This window comes from Wasmannia auropunctata, unplaced genomic scaffold, assembly GCF_000956235.1.
Source record: "Wasmannia auropunctata unplaced genomic scaffold, wasmannia.A_1.0 LD335999.1, whole genome shotgun sequence".
NCBI classification, from domain to species: Eukaryota; Metazoa; Arthropoda; class Insecta; order Hymenoptera; family Formicidae; genus Wasmannia; species Wasmannia auropunctata.
This window is the reverse complement of record NW_012026891.1, coordinates 427,603-448,839: the sequence shown is the minus strand read 5'-3', so window position 1 is coordinate 448,839 and position 21,237 is coordinate 427,603. Positions and strand designations below refer to the sequence as shown.

At 39.1% G+C, this 21,237-nt stretch overlaps 4 protein-coding genes across 10 annotated transcripts; 3 read left to right on the top strand and 1 right to left on the bottom strand.

Annotated features, from left to right (window-relative positions):
- Positions 1 to 76: 76 nt before the first annotated feature.
- On the bottom strand, positions 77 to 3,505 carry LOC105453454 (nuclear pore complex protein Nup50). 3 transcript variants are annotated; one of them, XM_011695427.1, is made up of 5 exons: positions 3,415 to 3,505; positions 2,513 to 2,682; positions 1,455 to 2,419; positions 1,229 to 1,378; positions 77 to 1,091 (listed from the first exon to the last, which is right to left on the bottom strand). In XM_011695427.1, exons 2-5 carry the CDS (start codon positions 2,672 to 2,674, stop codon positions 785 to 787), a joined length of 1,584 nt encoding a protein of 527 aa, XP_011693729.1. In that variant the 5' UTR covers positions 2,675 to 2,682; positions 3,415 to 3,505; the 3' UTR covers positions 77 to 784. The 3 variants fall into 3 exon arrangements, with proteins under 3 accessions (XP_011693729.1, XP_011693726.1, XP_011693727.1); XM_011695424.1 differs by having other exon boundaries at positions 3,359 to 3,438; XM_011695425.1 differs by lacking the exon at positions 3,415 to 3,505 and adding an exon at positions 3,108 to 3,350.
- Positions 3,506 to 4,102: 597 nt separating this feature from the next.
- Positions 4,103 to 9,991, top strand: LOC105453453 (RNA-binding protein squid-like). Of its 2 annotated transcripts, XM_011695423.1 has the most exons (3): positions 4,104 to 4,789; positions 4,992 to 5,445; positions 5,652 to 9,986. In XM_011695423.1, exons 1-3 carry the CDS (start codon positions 4,400 to 4,402, stop codon positions 5,684 to 5,686), a joined length of 879 nt encoding a protein of 292 aa, XP_011693725.1. In that variant the 5' UTR covers positions 4,104 to 4,399; the 3' UTR covers positions 5,687 to 9,986. The 2 variants fall into 2 exon arrangements, with proteins under 2 accessions (XP_011693724.1, XP_011693725.1); XM_011695422.1 differs by having other exon boundaries at positions 4,103 to 4,789; positions 4,992 to 9,991.
- A 350-nt stretch (positions 9,992 to 10,341) lies between these two features.
- On the top strand, positions 10,342 to 15,656 carry LOC105453451 (E3 ubiquitin-protein ligase SIAH1-like). 4 transcript variants are annotated; one of them, XM_011695418.1, is made up of 5 exons: positions 10,342 to 11,482; positions 13,220 to 13,575; positions 13,658 to 13,897; positions 14,004 to 14,196; positions 14,322 to 15,656. In XM_011695418.1, exons 2-5 carry the CDS (start codon positions 13,347 to 13,349, stop codon positions 14,497 to 14,499), a joined length of 840 nt encoding a protein of 279 aa, XP_011693720.1. In that variant the 5' UTR covers positions 10,342 to 11,482; positions 13,220 to 13,346; the 3' UTR covers positions 14,500 to 15,656. The 4 variants fall into 4 exon arrangements, with proteins under 4 accessions (XP_011693720.1, XP_011693721.1, XP_011693723.1 ...); XM_011695419.1 differs by lacking the exon at positions 10,342 to 11,482 and adding an exon at positions 11,489 to 11,588; XM_011695421.1 differs by lacking the exon at positions 10,342 to 11,482 and adding an exon at positions 12,218 to 12,345.
- A 3,407-nt stretch (positions 15,657 to 19,063) lies between these two features.
- LOC105453450 (retinol dehydrogenase 13-like) lies at positions 19,064 to 20,961 on the top strand. The gene is made up of 6 exons (XM_011695417.1): positions 19,064 to 19,262; positions 19,507 to 19,672; positions 19,832 to 19,940; positions 20,022 to 20,336; positions 20,449 to 20,656; positions 20,738 to 20,961. Exons 1-6 carry the CDS (start codon positions 19,186 to 19,188, stop codon positions 20,838 to 20,840), a joined length of 978 nt encoding a protein of 325 aa, XP_011693719.1. The 5' UTR covers positions 19,064 to 19,185; the 3' UTR covers positions 20,841 to 20,961.
- Positions 20,962 to 21,237: the final 276 nt, after the last annotated feature.

The window sequence follows — 21,237 nt, the reverse complement described above, 5'->3', positions numbered from 1 at the left end:
CATTCGTTGATTATTCGTTAATCTATTTCGTAAATAATCAATACGTAAATTCTCTTTAAAATATAACGTAATGATAGAACGTCAAATATATATATATTTTTACTTATTTTGTACCAATTACTATAAACAAGGAATTCGTCTTTCGTAAAATATCATATCAGGCAATTTCATGTAATCTAATAATACTCTTGCACTTGTAATTAATTTCTGTAATAGTACAATTATTTCTCTAATTAATAGTACAGAGAATATTTCAGCAGCTATCGTAAGCATAAATTGCTTCTTTCGTAATATCATATTATACACTATTATATTTCTACTATGTACATATATTTCGTATTATTATTATTATTATTATTACATTATTGATTACAGTTGCAACATTCATTCCAATAGTGTCATACATGTAAATTGAGACGTTTTTTGGAAACTGAATTGTTGCCTCTTATTAAGTAAACTTTAATAAGAAAACGAATAATTACATTTTTATGCAATAACTATAAATAAAATGGTAATTGAAAAAAAATTTAATTATTGATATTTATCCAGTTTCCTCCATTTTACTTCTGATGATTCATAATTAAATTTCAAGGCGATCGCACAATTTAGATTTTATAGAATGATAAATAAAGTTCAACACAAAATCATTACCCTGATTAACAATGGACAAAATTTTGATTATTTATAGATTAGCGTTCACTTTATTCTTCAAGCTGTTCACGAGATAACGTCAAGAAAAAAAGTTTGTTCGGGGATACGCAAATCGAGTTTTGCGTAAATTTCTCTACTTTTTATGCTTATTCAACGCTTCTAGTAATTCATCCGCGTCTTCACTAGTTTTCACTCTCAGCAGCACTGCGACTGGTGGCGGTGAAGAATCTGGCATCGGTAGGCAGACCAACATTATCGTGTTCTTGTTCATGCGCTTCGTGGGAATGCTTTGAGTCAATAGGGTATTGAGTAGCAAATTGCCCAAAGTAGTGTCGGCGCGTACTATCAATTGAGTCTTCCCGGTCGGTGTTGGCTTCAGATACAACATCCCGATGCCCCTGTCACTGAAGTTGTTGTCCTTCTTCACAAAGACTTTACATCTGTAAAAAAAAAAAAAAAAGAAATTAAGCATTTAATTAATTTACCATAATAATAAAGCTAAACTCTTTTAAAAAGTTTTATGCAGCTTTCATTTTGACATTTGCATTATAATTTAAAAAAATCACGATGTACTTACCTCTGTTCGTAAATGGTACCCTCTTCGGCTACCGGTTTGAAATCTGGCTTCGGCGGTTCCTCATCTTCCTCGTCCTTATTTTCATTGTCGGTTTTGTCCTCGGACTCTTGCGGTTTTACAGCTTGAGGAGCAAACGAAAATGGCTTTGCACTGTAAATTAGAAAAATGTGTATTTGCGCGTTTCAATCAGCATAAGATATCGCGGGCAAGTTAATGAACAAATTACCTTCCGAAACTAAATCCAGCCGTCACGTTACTGGCAGTGGAACTCTGTCCGAAACTGAAAGTGGGAAAGGTAGGGGCGACGGACTTCGCGTTGGACTTGGCCTCCTCCTCGTCCGTATTTCCGCTGTCCGAAACGGTAGGTTTATGCAGGAAGGGATTACTTTCCGTACTGCCGAATATATTCTTACTAGCGACGGTCGACTCGACGTTTCCAAAAATGGATCTACCCTTATCGGCAGTTACGTTATCGGTATTACCAAACACGGACTTGGAACTTTCTGCCTTCTGTTCTGCCGCGTTACTGAACACCGACGTGGTGTTCGCGGTGATGTTGGAAAATATCGACTTCTCAGGTTTCCACTCTGTTCCCGCGGTTAAAGGGGGCTTTGTACTTTGCATGGACTTTATTGTGTTTAAACTGCCATACGCTGACTTTTCCGTTTTTTTCTCCGAGCTGGTATCCTGTTTGCTGTCATTTTGCGCAGCCGAAGTGTGCGAGGTCTGTGCCTTGGTGCTCTCCTCTTTCGACGTAATCTCTTTCAAATATTTCTCGTAATCCTTAAATATAGGCGTCAATATGCAAAACGGATTCGCGTCTACATGGCTCTTTATCCATGTAGCGACGCTTTCATTCAGTCCCTTCAGTTTCGCGTAGTAATCGGACGAGTGATTCTTCGTCTTTTCAGCGCCTTGCTCGACCGAAATCTTTTTGCTCGCGCTTGTACTCGATGTAGTCTGTAATTTGGCAACTTCTTCCTTTTTATCTGCATTAGTTTCGGGACTCTTAGGAGCGCCGTTGCTCGCAATCTGCTTGCTACTTGTATTTACAGTCGTCGCTGACGTAGTGGAAGTGGTCGTACTAGAAGTGGTGCTTACGCTAGCTAGAAAACTGAACGGGGACAAACTCGGTAGGGGAGTAGTTTTGAAACCTGTAAACGTTCCAAATGCACTTTTCGTGGACGACCCCTGAAATAATCAACACGGAATAGGTGACGACGCGCGGACGAAGATAAATAAGATAATGAATAAAAAGAAATAGTAATCGGGGCATGTACTTACGTCCTTCGACGGCAAACGACGCCTCGCCGTTTTTATAACTCTCTTCTCGATTTGATCATTTGACGCCAGTACAAATGTTCCCGCTTCCTCCGGTTCGTTCTCCTCATTCCAGTTGTCATGATTCAATTCCGTCGTTGCTGTTCGCTTTGACATTTCTGCCATCTAATGCACTGTGTATGCGAAAGAAGAGGAGATCAGTAGATTAGTAACAATGTAAAATCAGTACGTTACTCCAGATAGGAAATTTTAATACACTTGAAGAATCGAATTTCGAGCTACAAACAATATCTCTATCAGAAGAGAAAAAAAATTGTACTTTCTACTATATTAAACAGTTCAAGAAAATAGACTCGCAGACAGGAAAGGGTTTTTTTTTTTCAAAATAATGTGGTAAGATGCGATACATGAATTTTTATTTCCCGCGAAATATATAAAATAAGGCTTCATTCCGAAAACGTTGCTCTGGAGCAAAAATTTTAGCTAAAAAGCTATAGCACAGGTAACGTAAACTATGTAGCTTCTTCAGTAAAATTTTCTTCGAAAGCAACGTTTGGAATGTAGCCTAACAAATAAAAAATCAGAGATATATATTTACGGAGTTTATTAGCGCGAAACGATTCGATATCACGTTGCCAAATCAGGTTATGTTTCCAACGATATGGTTCCGGCGAGTTTCTCGTGCACGAATCGCCCAGTTGAAATTACTCCGGCAGACGCCCTGCAGCCCGGAGCAGCGAATGATTCTATTTTTCCGGCGACCGAGCGAAATGCAAAAACGAGACGCGATGGCCAGGGCATAACCTTGCGGCGGCGAGCAAGGGGGATATCGATTTTTATTACACTCACCTCGAAATCGAAGAAATTGAAACGTTTGCCGCGGCGATTTCGACATTCGTACCTACCTACGAAAATGAAGAGAGGTAGCTGGGCCAGCTGGGATTCGCCCGGGATCAAGCAGCATTTTCACTGCCATTTTTGTCCAATAAGATGGACCTCTAAGAAATCGACCAATCGTAATCGATTATTCTCGTCACATATCGACTGCGATATGTCCATTTCTATAATCTATCAATGTAGATTAACTTTAATCTCGGTTTAACTTAATTTTCGTCTTTTTCTAGTTTTAAGAATTAGAAGAAGATAAAGAATAAATTCAACCGAGATTAAAGTTAATCTACATTGGTAGAAATGGACCTAACTATAGTAACTTTTTATTTAATTTTTTTTTAATTTTTACAGTATACATTTGAAGAATAACGTATCAAGTTGATACACTTTGCATCAAGGGATGATTAATTGAATACTTTTTCGGCATAAGACGCGCATGCAAGACGCGACCCCCGGGACGAGACGTGGTGCGGCAAAAGTTGGCGAGAGAGGTGGCCCGCCCGAAATTGGGAGACCGACCGCGACGCGACAAAGAACTCGCGCACAACTTCCGGCGTACGCGTCGCGCATTAATGCCGAAAGGTGCCGCCAGCTGTCGCTGACCGTCGCGGCCGGTGTCGCCAATTGGCCGACGAGCGCGGTAATGGCGACTACGACGAATCAGGGAACGAAACTCGCTCCGGCGCGGAATCGTCGTCGCCTGACGCGGAAGTTAATCTCCTCTCCTTTCCTTTCGCGTAGGCTAAGCCGGCGTAGTCACACCGGTCATTAATTTAAGCCCACTATATCCAGGTACGACGTTGAGCTACCGATCCGTGCCACGCGTGTAGAATATCTGCCTGCCGATCGTGCTCCGATTTCGGTTCCTGAACCGGGAGACGACGCGTCCTGACGTTGCTGGCGGTCGGGACTGATAGTCTAGGACCAGGCTTGCTTTGTCTATATCGCGCGCGCCGAGACGGTGTGACGGTGTACAGGGAACGCGCTTGAGAAATCACGATGGCGGCAGCGGTGGATTTTCAGAGTCAGGACGGTATGCAGGATCAATCGGGGCACCAGCAGAACGATTCTCATCAGCAGAATCAGGATTCGGGTATGCACCACCAGCAGCAACACTCGTCCTCGCAGTCGGCCTCGCAGCAACAGGCTACCGCCGGCATCCCCGGTAAGGACGACGAGCGTAAGCTCTTTATCGGCGGACTGTCCCGCAACACGACCGATAAGGAGCTGCGGGATCACTTCGGCAAGTTCGGCGAGATCGAGAGCATCTCGGTGAAGGTCGATCCCCACACCGGTATCTCGCGCGGTTTCGCGTTCATGGTGTTCACCAATCCGAAGACCATCGACAAGCTACTCGCATCTGGCGAGCACTACATCAATAAGCGCAAGGTACTGGAATTTATTTCTCCTGCACGCGATTCAGGCCTTGTAGCCTAATTCGTATCTCAATGCCAAGAGTCGCGCACCGCACGTTGCACGTCGATGTTACAACTTTTTGACAATGCGGCAGGACGATACTTATGCCGCCTCGTGCCTCGTTCCCGCATTGTACCCGCACGTTTTCACAGGAGCATAATTTATGTTTTTACAGGTGGATCCGAAACGGGTTAGCAAAAAGCCTCAGCACGGTAAAATCTTCGTGGGTGGTCTCACTCCTGAGATCTCCGACGACGACATTAAGAACTACTTCAGTCAATATGGTACCATAGTCGAGCTGCAGGCGCCTTTCGATAAAGTTAAGAATCAACGTAAAGGCTTTTGCTTTATCACGTTCGATTCGAAAGAGGTCGTATACAAGTTGTTGAAGACGCCTAAGCAGACGATCAATGGTAAGGAAGTAGACGTCAAGAAGGTGAAGGTTAACCCAGATCCAAGAGGCCAGGGCTTCTGGGCGCCCGGATATGGCGGATATGGATATGGCGGTGGTGGATACGGCTACATCCCCGAGTACAACGGTTATCATAGCTACGATGACATGTACGCGAACTACGATTACGCTGGTTACGATGGATACGACAATATGGGATATGGTCCCAAACCGCGAGGTAACGGTCCGGGACCGCGTCAATTTCAGAGACATCAACCATATTGAGAGAGAGTGAGAGGGAGAGAAAGGGAGAGAGAGAAAGAAAGAGAATGTGCGTATGTGTGTGAGAAAGAGAGAGAGAAAGAAAAGTATATGGCTGAGAGAGGTAAATCTCTTGGTTGTATTGAAACGTTTGATGATTACGAGTAGAACCTTTTATTATAGGTGGGACAATATTTCGTCTACCAAACCGAGACTGAATCCGGGATTTCGGGGGGGAAAAAAAAATTAAAAAAAAGAAGGAAACAGGAAAAAAAACCAGAAAAGCTTAGCGAGTTGTAAACAGCTCATTGAGCACAGAAAATACCTCGGATTCCCCGAATTTAGTTACGAAGGAAGCTTGCGCAAGTAATGGCATAACGACGGATATTAACAGTAACAGTTAAGAGTAACAATATTAATATCTTCGTTTAACAGACGTTGAGTAAATAAGTCAATCGTTCTCCAAAAACCAGTGCTTCGTAATTGAGGACCGAAACGGCCGACCGCACGTTATATTTTTTTCTCTCCGTAGTGTCTCCAATTTTTAACTCCGATTAACTTAATTGGCAATTAATTCAACGAACTTGCTAAGCAAGATTCCTGAAAGTCTCATCCAGATCAAGAAAACGAGTAAACAGCTCGTTAAGGCGTTTATGACCCCGTGTGTACTCTATGTAAAGATACGCGAAGTAATTGCATGTAAGTTGCGATGTAATTATATAACAGATGGGTTTGCTCCTTGTATACTTCGTTATACTTTTTGCACTGAAAGTGGAAAAAGTATATTTATAATGTATATGCATGATGTATGAGCATGAGAGGGAAGAAAGAGAGTGAAAGAATTCGAATGGTTGCATCGAAAGGACAAGGGCAGTAAACTAGTAGACCAGAACAGAAAGAAAGGTTGATAAAATACCCAAAACCATTAATAATTAATCACCAACCATTAATAATTAATGTCCAAAATCGTGCTTTTTACCTTGTCGATAACTTTTTATCGTGCAAAATACGCTGTCCGATATGAGATATGCAAACCTTACAATACAATATAGGATACATAAAATGGCATGAAACTTTTTTTCTTCTGCACAGAACGCAGAAATGGCAATCACAATATTTTAACTCCATTCGGTGAACCGTTGACTCTATTTGTATGAGTAAAGTTTGTATAGAAATGGATATACAAAACAATTTGTGATCAGCAAACGAACGAACTTGCTTTATCAGCCAATCATCCAATATAGTGAATATCAACCATTATAATACGATTGCATATTAAGCGAGAAGTTTTGTCGCAAGGCCTGAAATATGATTTGAGATGCAGAAATTTATATATAAATCACTTATTTGTATTATATTATTAATTTGCTATATTAACATGTATATCCATTGGATTATCCAAAAAGTTTAAGTCACATCTTCAGAAATATTCGAGTCAGAATGCCCAACACAAGATAAAATTTTCACAAGTTTTTTCCAACAAATGTAATACAATTGAATAAAAATATGTCTATATTTTAAAACGTAAGTATGTTTAAAGACAGTCAATGTAAATGTTTACATGTAAAAATGTGTGACTTTTTTGAAAAATTACAAACTTTTTGGAAAATCCAATACTTTAGAATTCTACTTTAGCTAATCATTTATATGTTAAAAATTTCAGTTTTATCATATTCGAATATTTCATATAGCTTGCAGTTGTACCGCCGACTATGCTTACAATTTAATGTGTGTAATAATTCAAATTGTTAGATATTTTTTTTTATTTTTGCAATCGCCATCTAATTATATGAAAAAGAAGATTCGAAAGAACTTTCCACGAAGGAAAATACAGGCTGATCCGAGTCTAACGTTGCGTTATTGGTTGTATCCCGCGTTAGCGAATTATAATCATCGGTTTATAGTTATAATGCTAACGCTTCTCTTACAATCCTACAATAATATGTATATGACTTTAACCTTGAAAATATGTATCGAGTATTGTGATCAGTATCATTTGAGTTGATTGAATCTCTCTCGCTCTCTCTCTCTCTCTTTCTCGATGAAGAGTAAGGCAGAGAGGTTCAAATTCGTCTAAGGTGTTATTTTTCGCAATTTCTCATTAGTAATAGAATATAAGTTAATTAATATTAGAACTTTTTTTTTTTTTTACTTTCGCATAATCAACAGCAAAGAAATTGTGAATAGTTCGTATTGTTATGTTTACATTCAATTTCATGTTATCACTGACAAGGTACTTATAACTCTGCGGTCTAAATTATTTCTCACAAAATAAGAAAGATCAAATATTTCAGCCTCCAATTTAATTTTACATTTGGTGAATAAAAAAAATTTTTATTATTTGTAAAAATTGGAGATATATGCAGCTGATGGTAAAGTGCACTTTGTAATTTATCTTATATATAAATTACATAGAATATTGTTATATCGTATAGATATTCGTATCTACGAAACATTCGCGTTATTGCAAATCATATAATTAACATCTCAAACCAATCGAGTTCACATTTTGACAATCACGCGTGAGTTTAAGACGAAAATTAGTCTTTTCTGGTACCTCGTCGGTGCTGCTACTCTTTATGTTCGAAGGACGTTCTATTAAAATCTCGCTGGAATAACACATAAATTTAATTTATGCGCCAGTAACTCGGATTAGCCCACTTTTTTCTGCCATGAATTCTATTAAACTCGGAGTTCAATTCTGCTTAGGAATCTAGCTAGTATCCAATCCGGCTTCTGAGAGGCTGAGAAAGAGGATCAAGTTTAGAGGACAGAAAAATGAATTGTCCACGTGGGCAATAATTAAACGCAGTCTTCTGAGGCTGAATAAACGTGACATTTACAGTATACTCACGAGTCATGATTGCAGAAAAAAGTATCGTACATTATTTAAAAAAAAAAATCATGAATTTCTGAGCGTGTTTAAAGCGCTTTTTTTTCAAGCTTTGCGATTAAATGCATAAAGTCTAAGTATCTTAATGATCTTCTCCGACATGTTCATGTTCTCTTCGCAGTCACAAGCTTTTTGAGAATGCTCGCTTGAGAATGGAAAAAAAAGGAGTAGTTATTATTCAAGGACCAAGGCCTTAGATCAAAATCCATTTTTTTTTTCTTGTGCTTAACTCCTAACTTGTAACATTGGTACATAATAACATAATGTAATCTACCCTTATAAGGTTAGTAACCTAATAATAACTTATAGTTACTATCTTTGAGATTGGAAAACAAATTATACATGTCGTATGTGTGCGTGCGTGCGTGATACAACTTGCAGCTCCCGTATTACGCCCGCCCACACGTATGTGTATGTGTGTTTATAATAGAATACGAAACCAGCGAAAATATTTAGACGAAAAAAAAAACTAAAAAAAAATTATATAATTAAAATATGAACGTCCTGGGTATACACGTGAAGTGCACGCGCGCGAGCGATCCAACTGATACTTCCTGCTGTCGACGAAATAGCGCATCTAGTAGTAACGAGGAAAACGGAGAAAAACTTGCGGTAATTAATCATAGTTTACACAATATTTAACGCAGCATCGTGTCATATTATCGATATCCTAAATGTATCATAAAATGTATATCGCCATGATATTGTCCGGCAGTTTGTCTCTAATAACGTGTAAGATGGATAAAACCTATCTTGAAACAAAGTTCTATTATTTGCGTGTCATCTGTGTACGGTCTGCGTGTCTCGGTCTGTACGAACGAACAAAAGAAAAAAAAAAGAAAATAAGATAGGAAATAGACATATGTAAGGATAAAATCACCACCGCTGGAGGATGATGATGATGAGCTGAGTGTGTGACAATGGCTTCCCTAAACCGATCCAGGTGATTAGAACGTTTAAGGCGCGAAACGACCGGGGATGATAATCAAGTTTCTCTTTCACGTTTCTTTCACATTTCTATATCGAGCAGCAGTTCCTGTTCACTGTGTAAAGACTGTCCTTCATATCGCGATAAGACTGTTAACACAAGTGATGATACAGGCACTAGAAAAATCTTGACAATTAATAGAACTTGCGGTTTCGACCACGAAATTGACAGGATTAACTGATTAACATAATTGTAAAGAATGTAGATAAGACGTACAATGGGACTACATTTAGATACATCGAAATTATATTGTAACGGGGCCCGAAGAAGCTATAGTCAAAAAATTAAAAAAAAAAAAAGATTCTTTCTCAGACGTCGCAAAGGCATCAACGGTTTGGCTTTAACTGTTCATCGTGCTAAATAAAGTTTAACGCGAGTGGCCGCCCACTCGAGAAGGTCTCCAAAGCCAGGCTAATGTCTTTGAAATTAAATCTGTATACTGTGTATACCATATTTGCTGCGTGCGGAAATATATATTGAAAACAGACGAGAGGTAGAGTAGAGAGGGAGAGAGAAAAATTAAAGGGAAACGATACAGATATTTTGTTACTATTAATTACTATTCGCCTGTTTCACCCATGACACAGTGTATATTTTAATTATAGCAAAAAAAAAATAAAAATGCCCATTATTTCAATTGTTCCTTGTGGCATTTATAACATACAATATATACATATGTAATGCACAAAGTTTATTTGTTCTCTATTTTTTAATTCTATTCTATTTCTCATACTTTTTTTTTTTTTTCAAGGAAGATTGAGAATTTTGAAGATTGCATCTTCAATTTTACATTATATAAAATATATATATCACAAAAAATATACATATATATTTAATTATATTAAATATATAAATATATAAAATTTGTAATTATTTTAAATATTAAAAAAAAAATATATATGTATATTTAAGAAATGTATAATGAATATATATATAATTATATATCTAATCTTAATCTTCTTTCTTATATATTCAATTTTAATCTTCTGTCCTACATATCCAATCTTAATCTTCTATCACACATTTAATCTCTCTTTGTCCTTCTGTTCTATATATTCATTCTTCATTTTTTATCTCTTATATTTAATCTTTTATACGTAATCTTTTATACACATATATAAAACTTTATCTATATATAAAACTTTATTCGACGAATAACAATACAGTCGAGTACGATACAGTTTTTTTTTTTGCTCAGATCCGAAACGTTATTTTCCATCATCGTCATTGTTTGACGAGCGGATCTGGCGAGGAGGAGAGGATCGCGGATGACATTAACGACTTCCTCGACAGATGCCGCTGCGCAACCTCGCAGTGCCCCTTTCGGCAGACGGCAGTTCACTTTGGCAGTTTCCGATACTCCGGTACTCCCGATGGTTACACGAGCGGCGCTGACTCGTCGGCGTGTGCGTGCGTGTGTGTATAACAGCTGTGTGGCTGCTCGAGTTCGTCGCGTTTTCGGAGCCACGCACGGATCTTCTCTCGTGGGAGACCCGAGTTACCGGATGCGTCGTCTGTGAGCGGAAGCGGAGGATCGTTGCGGACGGAGAGAGCGCGAGCGGGAGACCGACCGACGAGAGAAGCAGAGAGAAAGCGTGTTCCCGAGCGCGGTGCTATGCCTCACCCAGAATCGGCACGGGTGCGATCGGTCACGCCGCCTCGACGATCGCGGGGATCCGCGATGTAGCCCCCTCCTCCTCCTCCTCCTCCACTACCCGCCTATAATCCCGCTCTGCTCCCGCTTGCTTACCCCGCCGAGTCCGAGGAAAAATACAGCACACACACACACTCTTTCTCTCTCTCTCTCTCTCGCGTCATCGTCGCAACACCCCGGTCACATCGATGCGTCGTCACGCAACGTCGACGGGCTCACGCGCAACAACGCTCATCACGGATCTTGGCCACCGCCGCCGCCGCCGCCGCGTCGAGTCACCTGCTGCGACTACGCGCTCCTCGTCGTTAACGTCGCTGCCTCCCACAACAAGTGCCTTCTCACGACTCCTGTCGTACGGCCGTGCGAGCCTCCCGATCGCAGGGGAGGCGGCGTGCAGTACGTGTCACCTGCCCCGGCGGTGAACGCGACGACGGGTCTTTGCCGATTACCGCTTCGTCTAATCCTGCCTTTGCGCCTCGGTAAGTGGGCGGCCTGGAAGAAAGTAGCGATGCTGCCGAAGGTTCAGATACCTGGAGGATAGCGATAAGGAGATAAAAAAAAAACAGCTTCGATAGGAGAACGCAGGTACTATAGTCTTCGCCGTGTCTCGGTCTTGCCGTGAAAACGATCGCCGCAGTCCCCCCTGGGGTTTTGAATTTATCGAAGAGCGAATCTCAAAGACTGAACTTGCAACATTAGAAAATGTTAAATTGACTAAAAATCACTTTATTTCACGTTACTTCTGATCTGAGACTTTTAAACTGATGCTAGAACGTTTCTCTCGAAGTCTTTCACGGAGAGACACGGTTTTCTTTGCCGAGTAACTTTAACAAATTACTTTTTACATACTTATTTACATACTTATTATTTTTACATAGTTAATTGATGCTGGAAAGTTAAGAAACGGTATCATTTGAAAATCCTCCCGGAGCACGAAGAAAAATTTGTGGTCGATGCTGTGGATTGACAATTGAAATGACAACGGGCATGTTTTTCCCCTCGCAATAATGATTTGCTCGCGAGATCGAAAACTGTCCGAATCATCAGATTTCTTCCTTTGCGTGGAGGAAAAAAAAAACACGCGGCGACTTGGCATTGCACAATGCATACATTGCACACGTCGTCGACTATCGTCGGTTGTTCGGGCCCTAGATACATGCAATTGTTGTCTGCGCGCGGTCATTGGACACAGTCAGACAAGTTGGTATTCAAACAAGTGACAATACTCCGTGCTGAAACCTGCGTGGATACGGTATTTTTATCGAGCGAAGACGTGGCATTTGTACAATTCAATTGAAACTGATAATTACGGTGAAACGGCGAAACGGAGCTGGAGATTTAGGTAGCCTCTAACAAGACGTAACGATCTAATGTCAGCAACGATCTGAAATCGTTAGCTTCGATTCGCATGCTTTCATCTCATCACGCATAATTCATAATTGTAATTATTAAAAGTATACGGGCATTACATACTGATGTCGTTAGTGATACTAATAGCTTAATAGTAACACTTAAGTTAGTCTAAAAATATAATTAGTACTTGTGTACTCGTCTGAGTCAGAGAGCCATTATTCCCCTATTATCTATATTTATAGAAAAAAAATTCTAGACTTTTTTTTTTAGATATATATTCTCTTTCTCAGGTAGACTCAATTGAATTTCTAACCCGTTATTAAGGTGTGAAAATTTGTACAATTGTATAGAGTTTATTAAAGCCCAGCTATTCTAAAAGCTTTAACTTGTAAATGTGTTCGAATATTTTAAAGTTTATCTCTGAGGTCTTAAATTAAAAAATTTATGTGATATAGATTATATATATATTTTTTATTATGACAGAACAGGTAAAAATAAGATTATATGTTTGTAGTACCTGTGCTTGTCACATTTTACTTTAAGAAAATTAAAAGACCGAATTAATACTCTAAAATATGTTTTAAAAATAGAGAAAATTTTTATTTTTAAACTGTCCACTTAGGAGATCTAAAAATATCGAAAGGAAAAAAACTTGTGTATCTTCCAGATATACATTTGTAAAAGGTAAAAGAGTCAGTCATTTGTTCTTTATATAAATATTATCTGCGTAGCATGAGAAAGAAAAAAAAAACACGTGCACATGTGTAACTTTGTTTCCAGCACGCGAGCACTTGAGGGTTAAGTAAGATGTCGTGTCGACGCGAGGTAACGTCTCACATTTGTGGATATTGTGATTTTTACAGAGAAGTGAATCAGCTGGAAGTTGAGAGAGAAGATGCATTGCTGAGAAACGGCGCGAGAAACTGAGGGATTGTCCGTTCGAGTAGTCGGGAGTGGCGATTCCTCGGCACATAACCTGAAAGAGACAAGATGTCCCAGCTAAACATCAACACGGGCAAGCGGGGGAGGGGGGTCGCGAGTACCTCCGCGTCGACCGTATCCGCCCTGAGCAGCTCCACCGACTTGGCGAGTCTCTTCGAGTGTCCCGTCTGTTTCGACTACGTGCTTCCACCGATCCTGCAATGTCAGAGCGGACATCTGGTCTGCACGAATTGCAGGCCGAAGCTCTCCTGTTGCCCCACGTGCAGGGGTCCATTGGGTACGTGTGACAGTACCCCAAGACTTTGTTTCCTTCTTTCGTTATGGAGATTGTGCTGATAATGCGTTTTCTCGACGAGCAGGTAACATTCGTAATTTGGCCATGGAGAAGGTGGCGAGTAATGTGATGTTCCCCTGCAAATACTCCACCAGTGGCTGTACCGTTTCGCTGGTGCACACGGAGAAGGCAGATCACGAGGATGCATGCGAGTTCCGTCCATACAGCTGTCCCTGCCCGGGCGCGTCCTGCAAGTGGCAGGGGTCGCTGGAACAAGTGATGCCGCATCTTATTATGAGCCACAAAAGTATTACGACCTTACAAGGTAATGAATCTTCGCCGTCTGATCTGTTCGTACCGTGGTTAAGTAACTTTTCCCCCTTTTTAACACAGTTTTCATACAATTCTTTCTTGTACAATCTTCTCCTTAGGTGAAGACATTGTTTTTTTGGCAACTGATATTAATCTCCCTGGAGCCGTGGATTGGGTCATGATGCAGTCTTGTTTTGGCCACCACTTCATGCTGGTGCTCGAGAAACAGGAGAAGTACGATGGACATCAACAGTTCTTCGCGATTGTACAACTGATCGGCTCCAGGAAGCAAGCAGAAAACTTTGCTTACAGGTAAATGTAGCTCGTGTTATTTGTCTAAAAAAAAAAGTAACATCTAAAACGATATTGAATAGATTTAATATTTCCTCCTCGCATAAACGTCTCTTATTTTAATTAAACTCATTCGCGTCCAACAGACTAGAACTAAATGGACATAGGAGACGTCTCACGTGGGAAGCGATGCCGCGTTCCATTCACGAGGGTGTGTCGTCCGCGATTTTAAATTCTGACTGCCTTGTATTTGACACCTCCATCGCGCAGCTGTTCGCTGATAATGGGAACCTAGGAATTAACGTTACGATTTCTATGGCCTGAGGAAAGCCAGAAAAAGCAGTGTAAAAAAGAAGAGGAAACATTATTCGGAACATCATTACTACTCGGAACACATGTCGAGCAGTCCCTGGGATCGTGGGTGCGGTAAAGTATTCCAGTGGGACTGCCCGCTATGCGTAGAGAAACTCGAATTCTTTTTACGTTATCAAATGGATATTAGCAATACACAGAGACATTAAGGAATGTTGTTTCGAGTTATGTTGACGATACACGCGGCATTTGGATGCTCAGTGCAGGACCGCCGTTGAAAAAGCTTTAAAGTGTTACTACTGAGGAAGTGATATCGATAATATCACGGAGTTGAATGTAATAAACATCTTTTCGTATTCATGCTGTGACTTTGGAGCTTTGATGCTCAGCACGATATCGAATTCCGAGAAAAAAAAAAAAAAAGAAAGTACCTGATATCCGCGTTATTGTCACATTACTCTTACTCATTTCGCATCGGAAATTCTTTCACTCATCATATCTCTTTGGCGAGATACGACGCATTATATTGGATCATACTGACAGCAATTTTTTTCTTGTCTGTATTTTAACGCTTTTCTGGACTTGGTACAGCGAGTGCGAGCATTACAAGGCAAATTTCACAAGTTTACTCTATGAATCTCGTCTGTGCTATGAATGTAATTAAGTGCATTTCGTTTTCCGCCGATATATATTTTTATATTATTATTATTATTTTGATTTACATAAAATTCACTTTCTCGAGACCTTAAAATATACTTTCATTCTTCATATTTTTAATTTTACTAAGGGTCCTGTATTGTATTTTGTATATAACGCGATAAATTCGGTTTTTCGTAACTAACACAAATGCAACTGTTTCGTTATTCCGCATTATGATTACGAATTAGTGTTTTTTGCGATATTTATACGCAAATAGCAGTGAAAGGCAGATCAGTTTTTCACGATCTAGTCTGAATATCGAAGGAAGATGCTAATATTTTTACAACAGTTGTATTAACAGATGGTGCGCGTTTCGAAATGTATTGATAGCACTGGAATATCTATGGCATACGTGAGCTATAGATTTTCCGGACTGTCAATACATTTCCGGACGCATCCATGGTGTGGAGCAATGTTCAATTGCAGCAAAGTTCCTGTAAGCAAAATAAAAAAAGGAAGTTTAAAAGTGACTGAAGCAAAGAAGTTAAAATATAAAAGAAACATTTTATATAATTTCAGTATTTTTTAAACGTTACAGCATTCTCTTTCTCTTGCAATATTAATGTCATGTCGTTTATTTTTAAATAAAAATCATTTTATCAATATTAGTGCAAAAAAAAGGAAAGAAAATGCTTTGCATTACGTTCAATATTTATTGAATTAATTCTCATAATCAATATCTTTTTGTAAATAAATTATATATTATAGAGAGTGCTATATCATAAAATAAATCGTTCTTGAAATAAGATTTTCCCATAGCTGTAAAGATTTTCTTTATTCTTGTGATTATGCTTCTCGAGATACGTCAGATTCTTCCTTTATACCGTTATTTTGTATAACAGACGTAAGTTTTGAAAAGCAATGAGATATTTAAAGAAAAAAAAAAGAAACAGAGCATTGAACCGAATTGCATCACAAAATTACAAAGTCGTTCAATAAGTCCAACTAACCAACGGAGAGAGAAAGTTACGGAGAACATTGTTTTACTCGGAGGAACAATTTAGACTGAAATGTAATTATACGAGAGATGAGAAAGTAGGCTAAGTCTAACGATTGATTATATATATTTTTCATAGATCGCGGAAAACTTGCACGAGTTTTACTTTCGCTAAGTAATTCGTACTCGTTATTGTTGAAACTGCCTTTGTCGAAGGCCGCTGACGACTGGTTGGATTAATACCGCTGTATTCTATATAATCGCTCGCGAATTACTTATCGGTTTAATGCCCTGTAACACAGTTGTGAGAGAGAAAGAGAGAGAGAGAGAGAGAGAGAGGAGGTTCACTCAGAGATGAGAGAGATGTGTACAGACGGATGAGCACTGTTACTGTAAATAAGACGCGAAAAACTTATTATGTGATATAATTAGTATTATAATGTACATCACACGGTTTGCCGATGTTCACGACGTTGGAGAGTAACTCGAGGGAACCAAGTGCACGGTGTGCGCGCACACACACACACACCGTAAAGTAATGATTTTAGAATGTATTACCAAGCTTGCAAAAACGGATTATATTTACACACACGTCTGTCGGGCGGGCATTTAATATTAAGTGGACTCACACTGAGAAACGAGCGGTTCTTGGCGGTTATCAAAAAAAAAAGAAAAAAAAAGAAAAAGAAGAAACAGAGAGGAGAGAAAACGAGATCGAGCCCCGAGTATTGACGTTAATTGTTGCACCCCCGTATCGAGAGACTGTAAAGAGAGAGAGAGAGAGTATCTTCCCGGACTGTTGGTGTGAAGCGTAATTCGGCAAATCTCGCGTCGGAGATTCGTCGGGGAATCTCGGTGCGCGCTCGTCATACCGAGATCGCGATGCGATTGGCACGAGGATTCTACGTAGAATGTAGTCGTGCGATGTGTGGAGAGAGAAGGATTACGGAATATGCACGCTGGATGTGATTTTTATCTCTCTGTAAAAACACTGCACTGGACGGTGACCTAATAGTTTATGTTTCAAAGAAGCATCACATTGTTAAGTACCCCCTCCCCCCCCCGCCCCCTTGTACATATGATAAGATAAAACGATTTAGCATAATCCTTATCCTTTAACCAAGTAGTAATTTATTCTCTAGCATTTCGCGAAGGCTCCATTGCCGTTTTTCATTGAACACGATCATAAGAAAAAGAAAAAGGAAATGCATCTTACGTTCGATTCGTTCCTGACGTATGTATTCGTTGTTTCGCTCGTATCGCAGAGAATGGATTGTATGAGCTTACAGCGCATGCAGGCTGCGTTCCGTTTTCACGCTTTCGGCGCTTTTTACAGCGCTCACGGCATCGTTTTATCCTTATTATTTATCAAACGTTAAACAAGGACAGGGCATGCCTCCATAGTGCGTGAGCGTTAAAACGGGACGCAGCCGTGACGTTTCTAAAAGGGAAGAGGAGACGGGAGAAGTAATTTAGTTACGTTCGAGCTGAATGAGAGATAAGTGATACTGGCGAGCGAGAATATGTAAAAAATGTTGAAGGCTCTGGAAGCGCTCGCTGTCGCGTGGAAATGACACCGAGTGACAATCCCATCGTCGTTTCTGCGCGAATCTAAAAAAAAAAAAAAACGCTTTAGATTATCTGTGTTACATGATCTCTCCCACGTTGAAATTATTACGTTTTGAAATTAGGATACCCGAAAATTATATTGCATGTACGCGGCGGACGGTTTTACGTTGTATTTAAAGGAATTTTCCCCGAGGTATTTTTTACACTCGTGTAAGGGCTCGGAACCGTCCGCTGGTTTTAACGTAACTTATTAGCTATTCGCGAGATCTGCTGTTTCGGTTGCGAGATGTGCGAGAAATGTAACTGTACTGTGCGTACACACTTGGCGAACGCCCCGACATATCCCCCCAGATAAATCGCGCGAATGAGAACGAGAGAGGTTTCCCCTGTTTGACGACACAATTTGTGAAATCCACGAAATGAATCGTCGTGTCCACGACGGGTTCTACTGTTTTACTCTGCGAGATGTCTAGCGGAGAAGCCAGCGGTGCTCGTGTACTCGCAGAATAATGTAATTGTCGAGAGAATAGCTTTATTTAAATAATATAATGTATATACTTATATATGCATATTTATAGAATCTACAAAATGTTCAAGCCATGTATAAAGAGCATGAATAAATTTTTTTTTATAGATACTTTCCTATCACCGTCTTATTCCTTTTATTTCAATTCTTAAAACCGCTTTCTTATCACACATTGCAAGTATAAAAACTTGTATCTGAACAATTGAGAATTAATCATGATTTATTTACTTGGATTTCAAATTGGTTTTAGTTATCAATTTTATTTTATCAATTATATTTTATTTTATCAATTATATTTTAAGTTATTGCGGACATAATGAAGAAGTTAAATAAACTTAGAAGGATTTGATAGTTTTGATTGAAAATGAATGAAAATCAATGAAATAGAGAACAAATAATTCTTGAATTTTATGTAATGTTAAATTTTATGTCTCTATTAAAAAATCTTAAAAAATTTTATGTAATCTGTTAAAACAATTATTTATGGAATCCTATATGTAGCGTTTTGTGGAAAACATAATTATCGCTGTTATATATTTCATAATTATCTTATCAAATTTTTTTATAATACAAAAAAATTCTATAAATCATTCCCTTGTATAAAAGTTTTTAAATATACTATAGATAGTATATTAAAAGCCTATAAGGCTATTAATATTAATTATACAATTAGATAGCCTCGATATAGAAATATATGGAGTAAGAGATAATTAATTGGATTAAAATAATAATTAATACCTTCATATTCACTACCTTATTTTCGTGGAAGCGAACAGTTGATTGGCCGTATCCCGTTTCGTTCCGCCAGTATGTACTTCTTTCTTACCACGTGCGTGTGCGAACAGACTGATCACTGAACACGTGACGCGGCACACGCAGTACGCACATGTCGAGAGTTGTGTGTCTGCTTGGTTATGGTTCTCTTTAAATTTATGTTTCTTTAGCTTCGTTTATGAATTGATCGAAAATGCGCTGGAAACTCCCGAAAACGGCCATCTACGCTTCCATGGTGGCTACCACCGGCGGCGTGGCGTATCTGACAAAGTACTGCTGCTCGAAATTAAGATTCTCCGATAAATCAGTCATTTTACATTTGCTCGCGCATTCTATTTTAAAACTATCAAATTCATGAATCTGTTAATCTTGTAAATTAAAGATATAATTGCATGAATGTAGAGCCATTCTTTTATACATGTAATATTAATGCTAAGTGAGACACACGGTATTTTTTATTTCCTTTGCCTTGCGATATAAACAGTAAAAGTGATTATGTATATCGAACTTGCAGGGATTATTTGGGAGGCACGAAATACGAAGGGAAAGAGGATCTAACGGACAAGATAGTCATTGTGACAGGAGCCAATTCCGGTATCGGGGAGGCGACGACTCTAGAGTTAGCCAAGCGTAATGCAAGAATTATTATGGCATGCAGGGACATGGAAAAATGTGAAATGGTAATGTCATCGTTAGTATCTATACTTAATTTACAAAAGGAATTATACAATTTTAAAATTGTAAAATTGAATAGCCAACATAAGATATTACTTTTAAGTCGAGCGGTTGACTCCTCATGTATTGTTACTATTTTAATTTATTGTATTTTGTTCTTGCAGGTACGCCGAAATATCGTACTCGACACAAAGAATAAATATGTTTACTGCAGGAAGTGTGACTTAGCGTCGCAAGAAAGTGTTAGGAAATTTGTTACACAATTTAAAAAAGGTGATATTTATAATTATACGCACACAGCTAGAACTTTCGCATTTTTACTCAACTGTCTCTTCCGCTTGCATTCGTTTGCAGAATTTGATAATCTTCACATACTTATTAATAACGCCGGTGTGATGAGATGCCCAAAGAGTTACACCGAAGAAGGCATCGAGATGCAGCTTGGAGTCAATCACATGGGACACTTCCTGCTCACGAACTTGCTTCTGGACGTCTTGAAAGCGTCCGCACCAGCGAGAATTGTGAATCTGTCGAGCGCCGCTCATCGTAGGAGCAAAATAAATATGAAGGATCTAAATTCGGAGAATGATTACGACGCTGGTAGAGCGTACGCTCAAAGCAAATTAGCTATAATAATTTTCACGCGGGAATTGGCGAGCAGATTGAAGGGTAATTTAGGCATAATAATATGGCTCCTGTCACAATGACTATCTTGTATAATTCCATAATTTTTTCTTCTTTCGTAGCGATTGCTAAAGTGTACTTTTTATATATCTTTCAGGAACCAATGTTACCGTGAACGCCGTCCATCCCGGTATAGTAGATACAAATATAACGCGGCACATGTCTGTGTACACTAACTTCTTTACACGAATATTCCTGAAGCCATTCGCCTGGCCATTTATTAAAGCACCTCGGCACGGAGCTCAGACTGTTTTGTACGCGGCATTAGATCCTAGTCTTGCAAACGTTTCCGGATGTTATTTCCAGTAAGCATCAGTGAAAATTTAAAAAATGATAAATGTTGTGAATATAATAACGATGCCATTATGCTGTTATACTTGTTGTAGGAATTGCGAAACCAAGGAAGTATCGGAGGAAGCGAAGAGTGATGATATGGCGAAGTGGTTGTGGAAAGTCAGTGAAAAGTGGACAAAATTAAATGTTGCATAAATAAATGTGCGATAGAAGTGTACAATTGCTAGTAACATGTTAATTGTTTCTGAAATATGATATGAATTTTTAATAATTATGTTGTAGGAAAAGTTTTTATTAAAGATTCGCCATTTGCGTATTTTGTTTCTTCCATAAAAAGTTATAGAACGTACGGGAGAATAAATTCAATAAATCTCCGCCAAAATGTGGTTCGAGTCTCTGCTAAGTGGGGTTTGAGTCTCCGCTAAATTTATATTTTACTCAGATCGAGGAGCAGCTGCAGGCTCAAACTCCACTTAGCGGAGATTCAAATCCCACTTAGCGAAGACTCGAACTTTATTTAGCGGAGACTCGAACCCAACTTATCAGAGACTCAAACCACATTTTAGCGGAGAAAATTTTATTGAATGTATTG

Excerpts from the sequence above, each read along its gene's own strand:
- LOC105453453 (XM_011695422.1), top strand. The coding sequence starts at position 4,400 with ATGGCGGCAGCGGTGGATTTTCAGAGTCAGGACGGTATGCAGGATCAA. Across the intron at positions 4,790-4,991 it reads ACTACATCAATAAGCGCAAG|GTGGATCCGAAACGGGTTAG; the intron begins GTACTGGAATTT and ends ATGTTTTTACAG.
- LOC105453451 (XM_011695418.1), top strand. The coding sequence starts at position 13,347 with ATGTCCCAGCTAAACATCAACACGGGCAAGCGGGGGAGGGGGGTCGCG. Across the intron at positions 13,898-14,003 it reads AAGTATTACGACCTTACAAG|GTGAAGACATTGTTTTTTTG; the intron begins GTAATGAATCTT and ends TCTTCTCCTTAG. Across the intron at positions 14,197-14,321 it reads GCAGAAAACTTTGCTTACAG|ACTAGAACTAAATGGACATA; the intron begins GTAAATGTAGCT and ends CGCGTCCAACAG.
- LOC105453450 (XM_011695417.1), top strand. The coding sequence starts at position 19,186 with ATGCGCTGGAAACTCCCGAAAACGGCCATCTACGCTTCCATGGTGGCT. Across the intron at positions 19,263-19,506 it reads GGCGTGGCGTATCTGACAAA|GGATTATTTGGGAGGCACGA; the intron begins GTACTGCTGCTC and ends TCGAACTTGCAG. Across the intron at positions 20,657-20,737 it reads GTTTCCGGATGTTATTTCCA|GAATTGCGAAACCAAGGAAG; the intron begins GTAAGCATCAGT and ends TACTTGTTGTAG.
- LOC105453454 (XM_011695427.1), bottom strand. The coding sequence starts at position 2,674 with ATGGCAGAAATGTCAAAGCGAACAGCAACGACGGAATTGAATCATGAC. Across the intron at positions 2,420-2,512 it reads GTCGTTTGCCGTCGAAGGAC|GGGTCGTCCACGAAAAGTGC; the intron begins GTAAGTACATGC and ends TGATTATTTCAG. Across the intron at positions 1,379-1,454 it reads GCTGGATTTAGTTTCGGAAG|TGCAAAGCCATTTTCGTTTG; the intron begins GTAATTTGTTCA and ends TCTAATTTACAG.